The 11,118-nt window shown below is 39.2% G+C and overlaps 1 protein-coding gene across 1 annotated transcript; it reads left to right on the top strand.

Annotated features, from left to right (window-relative positions):
* Positions 1–4,399: 4,399 nt before the first annotated feature.
* On the top strand, positions 4,400–5,845 carry LOC139136484 (E3 ubiquitin-protein ligase TRIM56-like). Its single transcript, XM_070704210.1, has one exon. It carries the CDS (start codon positions 4,400–4,402, stop codon positions 5,843–5,845), a length of 1,446 nt encoding a protein of 481 aa, XP_070560311.1.
* The last annotated feature ends 5,273 nt before the right edge of the window (positions 5,846–11,118 follow it).

Below are 11,118 nucleotides of genomic sequence, written 5' to 3'. Positions count from 1 at the left end.
TGGTGGGTTTCGGACTGAACGATGCATGACAATATTGTCAGAGTGTGATTTATGTCAGTCGAGGTTCGGAATGGGGTGTGTGTTAAGGTAAACGTCGGTCTTGACAACTATTTTAAGTCTCATAACCTCATGACACGCTGTATATAAACATTGATTAGTGTTTTGATTGGCTCAATTGATATAAAGTTGTTCACCCGAATTAATTCAGTCTGAGCAAGGATTTGGACACCACAACTCACTCAGACTGCACATCTTGAAAGTATCTCAGCTCGATATCCACCAGATTGCTTCAAGACATAAAAGTGAAGATATACGTTTAAGACAAACAAGAGGCGTGACAACTCAATTTCTACATGTTCAGGTAAGACCATCGAACGTATACATATTCTGTACACTGGTCTATTTCAACTGAGTATTATTGTCCTTGCCTTGAAAACATACTATTACAAAAGTACAGTTACTCTGACGGATCGATAACTAAATATGGTATTCGACTTCATATCTCGTCTCGTCGCGTGTAGTGGTGAAAACTTTAGATAATATTGAGAACAGCCTTTCACTCATTAACCTTTATTTCGACATATGTTTTTTTATCAAAAATGCGAGTAAATACGGCACATTTCCAGATGTCAGATTCCTGGATAATAAAGACCACGGTAGTCCAGCCTGCTTTGCATTTTCTTCCGACCGTTGCCAAAATGAAATACGTTTATTAATGTGGCAATAGCGTTCCTGTGATAAGGTGGCAATTATTCGGTTAAAAATTATATTCTAAAATAGGGTTCTGACTGATATAGCTATTACGAGCTTCCGTTTAGAGATGTCCGTATGTTATTTTTAGGCAAACGTCATTCGCTCTGGCAAGCAGAGACGATTTACCAGACTCAAAAAAGGACTAAATTTCAGTCAAAGTAGTATGCCCTTAAAAGTGAAAGACAAACTTTTTCCCAAACTTTCCTCGATGTAACTTTCAACAATTCTCTTACCAAAGCAAGCATAAAATCAGGGATCAGAGTGGAAAATTTGGTACTAGAGAGACCAATTACCTAGGACTTTTTCCAAACTTTTCTTTCACCAAGAGCTTTAAAATGAACCCCCGCAAGTGGTAGATCAGAAGAGATTGATGATTTGAAACACCGTCTATAATTATTTTTCACAGTGGTTTAACCCAACATTATAATAAAATGTAAACATATCTTCTTTCGAAAATTTATTTCATACTGATTTAACCTAATATGTGGCAAAACTTACATCCTTCTCCGATGTCGAAGATGTACGCAGCTTCTATGACACCCAGCTTCAAGTACACGAAGAGTTCAAGGTAGTAAACTGAACCTTTGTTACCGGGGGCCATGGCTGACCATCAACATTGCGCATACAAACGCTCCCAGGATTTGACACATGGTTTTCCTAATAACATTCAAAATCCAAACAGTTGTTAAATTTCGATACTGCGCACATTCTATTTCCGCGGAATTTATCTGGGTTTTATTTCACGTCCAACTTCCTCATACGTTCCACAAAGTACTTGATAAACAATAACCTCTCCAGTGCAACGCTGTAATCAATTTATAAATTGTGTAGTCTGACTGTCGGTCAACACAGCGCACTGAACAATCACCAGCAGTTTTTTTTGTCCTGAAATGAGGACACTTTGCTAGTTGCCAAGGACAAAGTCATAGTTGCGACGAACGTTTTTATTGATTCGCTTTGGCTATTTTGGTTATGCAATTAATCAACAGTCATGACTTGACGGCACTCTTGCAAATAATAACCCTCCCGATGAATGTTTGGTGGTTGCCAGGGGCGATGACACCGTTGTCAGGTATTTTTCATTTACTGACTTTAAAGATGAATGCTTTCTTTTGCAAAGATAATTTAAATTTCAAAAAATCTAACCAACTCTTCATAACTGTTAAGGAATGCATTCATTATTTTCTCGAAGAAAAGAAAAAGTTTCATTTTTAAATGATGTCGTGCAAGTTTGAACGACAGAATAAACAATATTTCACCGTATTACTAAGGCGAGATGAGACTATCGATATATTACAACATGTACGAAATGCAGTGTTTTGCACGGATGTCAATAGACGTATTAAGTAGAGAGCGTCAGTAGCTTTGCACGCATGAAACAAACATCATAATGATGCACTTCAAACCGAAACCGATGATAAAGTTCACGCCAAACTTTTACATGGGCTTCTGTGAACTATTTTCAGCTTCGTGATAGTATGTTATACGGGTCCAGGTACGCTTGATTCCGTGCAACTAAATTAAATTCCTGTATTTTTTGGAATAACAAAAGACAACCTGGTTGTTGGTTCCTCCATTTTCTATAGAAGTTGTTACAATAATAGCATCAAACATATTTTTCATCGGGAAGGGATTGAAATTTCGGCCTTCCCTGGGATATCTTTGCAGTAAAATGTATATAGATAATGGAGTATTTGAATTACCATAGCTTAATTAGCGCTATCTCGAATTGGAAAATAAAACACAATGTTAGACAAAATGGAGCAAATGATACTGCCATCTCTGGCTAAATATGCCTACTTGGCGATGGTTCAGTTAAGACAATATATGAGAAATTTATAAAGAGAAATGTATTGCTCCAACATGCTGAGCAGCTTATGAGAGATCTCATAATATTTCAGTTGATCGGAAACTTATTTGGGGTCTTATCAGAAAACCTACAACTGAAGAGAAATTACGTAATTTTCAGTATAAAGTACTGCATAGAATAGTTGCAACGAATAAATTCCTTTACAATAGAAAATTACGCCCCAATAATCGATGCAATCATTGCAAGGAATCCGAGACCATTGAGTATTTCTTTTGGGAATGTTGCAGAGTTCATGACTTTTGGAAAAAAGTTGAGACATAGTAGCTTAGTAAATCAGGTCAAGTGCTCCATCTTGACTGTTCAAGTGTGATTTTTTGGCTTGCACTCCGGTAACCTTAGAAACCGAATTCTTGTCAGTCACCGTATTTTAATTGGAAAATATTTTACATACTCTTCTAAATTGAACAACAAGTATTTAAAGTTTTGCTCAAGTAAAAGTAAAAGAGATCCTACCCTAGAGAGCAAAATTGCAAAACGACGAGATACCACAAAGATGTACGAAACAATCAAAGCGATCTATATAATCTTACACAGTGAATTGTAAGTGATGTCGCATTTGTAACATTTCTCTTGCCTTCGCTTGTCTTGTTTTTTGTTTGTTTGTTTTTTTGCTGTGAATGAAATGTGTTAAAACATAAATTTAAAAAATTTAAAAAAATTAAATCCCTTTAGTATTCGCTAGCTCTGTTGCTGCTACTTGATTGATAATAATGCAATTAAACGCCACCTGTGGTCATAGTGGTAAGTCACTTCGTTTTTGCGATGTTATTGCGTTTTTTAGTGCAGGATAAGTAATATACAAACGATTTGTCGCAAGTATGTCCTTTTGTTTTGGTGTCGCCACCGGCGAAATTTTAAGACTATTCAATAGTGACAGCGATAGCAACAAGATTTGACAAGGACAGCCGTAATATCATCGGTGACAATTACGTTAACAGCGTACGTTAAATGGTTGTTCACAAAAGGTCTGGAGGGTCACCCTAAAACACTATGTTTCGCGAGGCTCGTCACAAAGGAAGTGTTTCTAGTGAGAACAGGCACAAGCCGCCATGCAATTCAAAATATAAACTTATCGATTAATCGATGACTTTACCTGCAATAATAGTTTTATGTTGATTAATCAAGTTAATTTTATTCAATGTTTTACGTTCAAATCCGTTTCCCGAAAATATTATGTATCGGTAAAAAACTTAAATGCGGAGAAATTGCAACGATTGTACTTGACTCTGCACGTGACAGATCATTGGCATATCTTGCCAATAAAATTCTCTATACAATTTAATTTCACCGTTTTCCTTGTAACTCTGATCATGAAGCTCGGTTGAATTCAGCAGAATCACTTTTATAAGATTACAATGTTTATTAAGTACATGGATATAAATGAATGATAATTCACAGGTCATGCCCACAACGCTCAACCCATCACTATACTTTTAGTGTGACCAACATATGTCTGATGTCTGATAAGAAAGCCATTCCTACCCGTTTTGACGTATGAGCTGATTGCAGTAATTCGCAAATATGCAGACGAATTCATAATTAGCTAGGCATGTCAGAGCAAACTTTCAACATATTATGTAACGGTGATGACACACAAAAAAATGCTGAGGTTCTTCTACAGATACTCAGGATTGGCTGAGAGAAGCATTCCTTCAAATTAATCATAATTTTTCAAGCAAAGTTCAGCACCGGAAAATCAGATCTTGCTCTCCCCATGAAATGTTAAGAACCAAGTGATATGATATTTAGCCTGCCACTGTTCAATTTGTTACAGGTATGGCATCGCAGGAGGGCGCACTTTCTGATCCAATCACCTGCTGCAGTTGTGAGGAACAAGTGACCGGTCTTAAATTGTTACATTGTCTGCATTCAGTCTGTTTAGCTTGCCTTGAACGACAACTTAATGCATGCGATGAGTCCAGACAATTCAGATGTCCCATTGACCATGAGATAACGCATTTTAAAGGAACTCAAACGGATATTCACGCTTTACCGGACGATTTCTTGTCGAACAATTACTATGACTTCTACGCTGTTAGAAAAGCGAGTTCTGTGTTGTGCGGAAACTGTAAGGATCCCGAAATACGTGCGATTGCTTGGTGCAAAAGGCATACCATGTTTTTATGCGACACGTGTTTGAAACACCACACAGGTACAGATAAAGCCCATGGCGAAGAGATCCACGACTTTGAGAAGTTGCAAGGTCGCGAGGCAGATGAAGTTCAAGCTGTTTTTTCCAAAAGGTCAGTTCAGTGTCATCGTCACAATGCAGACGCGTCTTGTTACTGTGAACGCTGCAGGGAGCTAGTGTGTTCAAAGTGTATCGTAGAACAACACGGCGATCATTCTTCCTTCAAGGATCCAGGACAGGAAGTTGCGAAATGTCAAGCACAGTTAGATGAAGAAGTGAAACGTGCTGAGGGGAACCTGAAATCAAGGCGAGAGAGACAGGCTCGCATTGAAAAGCGCATCGACACTCTTCGTGAAAATCAGCAGTCTTCGGAAACACTCCTGGACGAGACGTATTACGAGCTCTCCGCTCACATGAATGCTGCATGGGACAAGCGCAGGTTTGAACTGCGAAGACTTTACAAAATCTGCATCGAATCAGCTGAGAGCGAGAGGATGACAGTCAGTGAGCAAGTGAAAAGATTGGAGAAGGCTGTCGATTTGAGCCGTCGAGTCAGGGAGGAATCCAGCGCTGATGAATTTTTATCAGTTAAGGACCTTCTGTCGGTGAGGTTGAAGGATACTACGAGACCTTTAAAGAGCGAAACATCGAACTCTGTTACCGAAATATCTGTCAACATAAGAGAAGAAAACAAAGCGAAGGCAATGAAGTCCATTTGTGCACCTTTTAAAATCAAGGGGAGTTTCATTCCATATGTACAGGCACCTTCTGCTGTGTTTAAAGACGGACTAAGCCTTGCTAATGTGACTCACGTCGCTGTCTCCTCGTCAGCGAGGAGAACAATTAAAGTTACAATTCGGGATGGAGTGAAGAAAGACGTACCATGTCGTGTAAGGCACAGCAATGCATACATCACTGATATTTTGTTCAGACCAACGACAACAGGAGCTCACGTTTTGATCGTTGATATTACATCTCCATGGTACAGTGCGATACACAGTGAACACCGTGTTCAGGTGATGGATAATACCAGCGTAAAGTTGGCGTCATCCTCATCCTCATCCTCAGCCTCAGGTGACCTTTCTAGCTGACGCTGAAAATGACGCTGCTCAGCGTCAGCTTCAGCGTCGTATCCGAAGATTGCCGAAGTTACGCTACACGATGATGGATAAATGATAAAATTCGCCCATAACTTAAGAAAATAACAACTCCATTCTTTCTCAACTTTCTTTTGAATGGTAAAACTGGTTCGCAGGTAATTTTTAATCATTAGAATATCTCATACAGGCTAGTTTTTGGAAATGTTCGTAATTTTCAGTCCATGGATCCGTGAATGTGTTTGTTGGTATCCTCTCAACTCTTGCGTTAAGATTTCCCAAAAATTGGTACAAAAAGGTATACATGGTCCGAAATTTGTAAAAATCACCACTATGAGAGGCGATATGAAAGCCCTAATTATTCAGAGGATATATAAAACAATTAACTTGTAGAACTATGACTTGAGGCCTGAAAAGTCAACGCCACCTTTGAACTTTAAGTTGAAATTAAGGGCTAAGAATGTTGCGTTGTAACTACATCGTGAGAAGCAGAGAGTTTACTAAATATTATGAAATACAAACCCAACTGTGTTTTGATTAACATTTACAGTGACATGAAACTTGGAGCACATTTTTAAAGTCGTTTTTACACTTACTATTCCATCAGATGCATTCGGGAATAATCGGATCTGACGCCGGTGAAGCTGACGCTGTAGCGTCATCCTCATCCTCATTTTCGCGTGACCCCTGAGGCTGAGGATGAGTATGAGTATGACGCCAACTTTACGCTGGTATGGATAATAAACCTGTGGTGACCTTTTAAGGTCAAGGGTCAAGCGGTAACAACCTCGAGAAGCCTATGGGCATCGTATGCAACGCAGATCAGAATTTGTTGGTGGTTAATGGTAGCAGTTTGAAAATTCAAACGTTAAATCAGTTTGGGGAGATACTTGATACAAGAGAGGAAACGGCTAACGGCATCGGTTTGACAAAGAATGGGGGAGACATCATCACTATTTCACAAGCAGACAAGATGGTGCGTGTGAACTACAAAACTCATACCCAAGAATTGACTCATGACGAATTTAAATGTCCGGTAGCAGTGGCTACAGATCGCAAAGGGCGCGTCTACGTCGCGGATCGCGATGCGGGAGCTGTATTCGTGTTCAACGTCAAGGGTGTCTTCATTGGACAGATTGGTAGTAAGGGAAAAAGACTCGGTCAACTACAGAGACCGGTTCATGTTACTGTGAATGACCAAAACGAGGTCGCTGTTTGTGACGTCAGTCAAAACTTTATCCAATGGTATGATGCCGCAGGCCAACCACTGCGCAAGTTTGCTTTTTGCTGGAACGCAGATCAGCTGTTCGACACTCCCTGCGAGCTTTGTATCGATCATCAAGGTCGCATGGTTGTGCTGGATAAGAAGCGCTTGAACGGAAAATACGCCTCCAAGATCAAAATATTTACCTCTGAAGAGAAGTTAATCAGCGAGATTGATGGCGGTGAGGGCTCCAATTGGGAATCCATCACTCTCAGTAGTGACGGTCACGTGTTCGTTACAGACTATGATAAACATGTCATTCACAAATACAAGTACTCTTATGATATCAGCACACCCCAGCCTCATCGAGACTTAGAAGTCAATAAAGTGAGCACGCCTCTGCCTGATCGAGACTCAGTTTCACATTAGATTCGATGAAAATGGGCGAAAGTTTCTGCAGTATGAAGGACGGCTGTCTAAGACTTGTACTGGTAACATCGATTGCAAATCCAAACCTAATATAATTAGACAATATTCTGATTTAACTAATGAGCGGTGTGTTGTGCCAATATATGAACAATATCTTGCCCAATATCTTTTATCGCAGACCAATGCCAAATCGAGATACTGGGAGCATAGCGTTTTCGCAGCAAACTGTCGGCGTTAAAGCCCCTGTAGCTGTAACTCTTGAAATTTGTTGACCTCAAAAAGGCTTTCTATTTTCTCTGGCTTTCTTTAAATTCTACAAATTTAAAGGGGAAAGTATTTTGCTACTGAAAAATTAGACATGTAAATTTAAATTTTAACCGTTATTTTGATTTCCCTCCATTTTTAAAAATTGGTAATATTACAAAGAAAACAAAGTATATGATGACCCAGTGGAAAACATTCAGACTATGCATTATATTGGACTACTTTCTTGTTTCTGTGAAGATTCCAATGCATATATGCACGACGTACAGTGTTTTATTTGCACGATGGCGCTATTTTATGGCTGGGCAAACGTTTATTATTTATATTGCATAAAATTGCACATACAGTCCCAGTGGACTGCTTATTATACTTGTATAAACACCCCTCAATGAGTACATTCCTACGAACTTGATTTAGTTTGGAAGTAAAATCTCAAAAACAATGCAAAAAGTACAGCTATTTAATACAATCCGCAAGTACCTGAAGGACATGTATAAGGATGCCGGGATCGACTACGAGGCTGAAAATAGGAACATCACAAATCACAGCTGTAAAGTTACATATTGTACGAGACTGTACGAACGGGGATTTGATGAACAATCGATCACCGGGAGAAGCGGCCATCGATCGACGGCAGTCAAAGCTACATCAGAAGACATGTTGCAAAATATTTCAAATGCCCTTCAGCCGCCTAAACCAAACAACAAAAAGTGCTCTCAGAAAACGAAGACAAGGAAACTGGTCTTCTTCAAAAAAGAGAAGACAAGCCCTCGACTCGTGAAAATGTTCTGCTCATCGTTGTTCCCGACGGAATTGATTCGGTCTGTTCGGAGCGATCTGGGAAGAAAATGACAATTTTGATTTCTAATGTGTTGTGTAAATTGCAAGTGGGAAGATGTGTCGTGTGAATTAAATTTGAATTTGTACAACAATGAATACATTGTAGACTGTTGCATGCCAGCTTTCCAGGTGGCAACATCCTGTCAACCAATCAGAAGCAAGGATCGTGCCGTGGATTATGGCTATAACTCACTTCTAAAGAGTCACTGTGGGTTATAAGTTATAGTCCACGGCGATCCAGGTCTCTGATTGGCTGACAGGGTCTTGCCGTGTGATAACTTTGTGTACGACACTCCTCTGAAAGTAAGCTGAGTCTTGCTAAAGTCAGCATGAACATAAGTCATAACTGATTTCCATATGCTGCGATTTCGTGTCCGAGGAAAGTGTGAAATGGTTATATCAGTTAATGTTTTTCCCTTAATTTTATCCGTCACTAAACTTACGAACGCCAAATTACAGGATGAGGTACCCATTACCCACTGCTCAATGCAGCAATAAAGTATATATTTTCTGAAAGCCCTGATATTGGGAAATCTGACCGTGCACAGTACATAGTCATTATTTGCATAATAGTCACGTGACAAGCGTTTTGCTGAACCTTCCAAAAATCATTTCTTCCTCCCTTTACCGAACACGCTGCAAGATTTCCGGTTGAAATTTGTGCATTGACAAGCCTTAGCAATACCCTTCAAATCCCTGTCTGCGATTTTTTCTCCGAGTCTCCATTCAAATTATATGGCGCGATAATTACAACTCCTTGAAAAGCACTTTAGTCTAACACCTTCAATATTGCATAACAAAAAAGGGCATAAAGGAAATGACAGACACGGATTTGAAGGATATCAACTGTCCTTGGAGTGAGTCGTGCAACCAACCATTGAGGGCGTTACTTTCAACTTTGGCCAAAGTCGGTCTGACACTGGCAGATATAAAGCAGCATATTTTGTGAAATTTTACGAGTTCTTACGCTCTCTTTGGAATTTTACTTTTAACGCTTTCACTGTGTTGATGGAGATGACGTCACTGACACACCAACAGCCGAAATTGTGGAATGTGAGTTAGCCATTGACACCGTAACTGACCTATCACGGATTTCAGTTGAAGATCGTTACTCAGTGGCATGACAACAAAATTTGTCTTATCGCCATGACAGACCGCTGCGCGTATGAACCGGCGATAAAATACTATTATGGTAAGAACGGAAGTATTTTCATATTTTGCGTAAAATTGTATTGGTATTTCTGTTTGAATCAGTGCAATTACTGTGATTATTAAGAAACACTCTGGATGACATACAAACTGAAAATTGCAAATGTTGATGTTCTTTCTACGTTTAATGTATAGACGGATTTGAAAATATACAAAATTGATGGTTTTCAGTCGACTTAGGCAGAGTCACTTTTCTACTCCAGTTATCATAAAAACACATAAAAAACTTCGATATACAATATGACATTAAAATGGTCCAATAATCATTTTCATTCAAGGTAATACATTACCAGGTTCATGGGACATTTGTGATTTACAAAGTTAAGTAGGGCCATCCTGAACCACTGATAGTTAGTGGTGGTACCCTGCTAGCAGGCTACACCCGTCAGGATTGGTCGGCCGTCCAAAAATTTTCTTAATATTGTAAGAATATCATTACATGGACCATTAGCTAAAAAGGACATATATCACAGCAACCAAGTTCATATCAAGTTCATTATCAAGTTCATAGGCTTCTGCTTAAGTAGTGAAGCGTCTCAAGGAATGCCTATATTGCAGCAAATTGCAAAATCCATATTGCGTTGGGTTTCTCGACGTTTACGATATGAACAAAATTGGAGTCAAAAAGTAAAATCGTTATATCGGTTCTACTAATTCATTTGCCGCGCTCCGTCATTGGGCTACCACCTGAAGGTCATCGAAGCCCATTAAGGGTGAACCATTTGATTTCTGGGGGGGTATGGAGGATTTTGTGAAAAAAAATTGTCACCAGATGAAATAGAAGGAAAAAATGATCCTGTAATGGCTTGAGAAAAAAAAATTATCATAACAGACAGAAGTGAAAAAAATTGTCACAATGCACTTGAAATGAGCAAAATTTGGAAACCTTATTCTCATGTATTCTTTGCCGGCGCGCTGCCATGGGCGGCGCAAATGTTTTTACCACAAGCAATTCTTATGTTTTTTCCCAGCACTTATGATATAAGCATGCACTACATAGGTCTACTTTACACCTCAGTGCACTCAATGTTTTCCTTCCCTTTTCTGACCCAAGAAATCATATTTCAGGATTTCTGTTGCAATATCTCAATAGCATAGGCAATATCTAAAGGGGACTATTTGACTTCTGTATATAAAGGGTCACATTACACATGCAAGATATTTTCTTCTGGTTCCTGGTACTACTATGATGGCTTAAAGGAAAGCAATTCACAGGGGTCAGGAGTACAGCACTCCCCAGATCATTTAGCTCCTCAGGGATATTTTACCAGTTACCTCTTGTACATAAAAATTTAAGTAGTAGTATGGTTGGTAGACATCT

The sequence above is a fragment of the Ptychodera flava genome, chromosome 7, assembly GCF_041260155.1.
Source record: "Ptychodera flava strain L36383 chromosome 7, AS_Pfla_20210202, whole genome shotgun sequence".
Lineage (NCBI taxonomy): Eukaryota > Metazoa > Hemichordata > Enteropneusta > Ptychoderidae > Ptychodera > Ptychodera flava.
This window is presented reverse-complemented; position numbering and strand designations above follow the sequence as displayed.

Coding starts and splice junctions, on each gene's coding strand:
- LOC139136484 (XM_070704210.1), top strand. CDS start 4,400: ATGGCATCGCAGGAGGGCGCACTTTCTGATCCAATCACCTGCTGCAGT.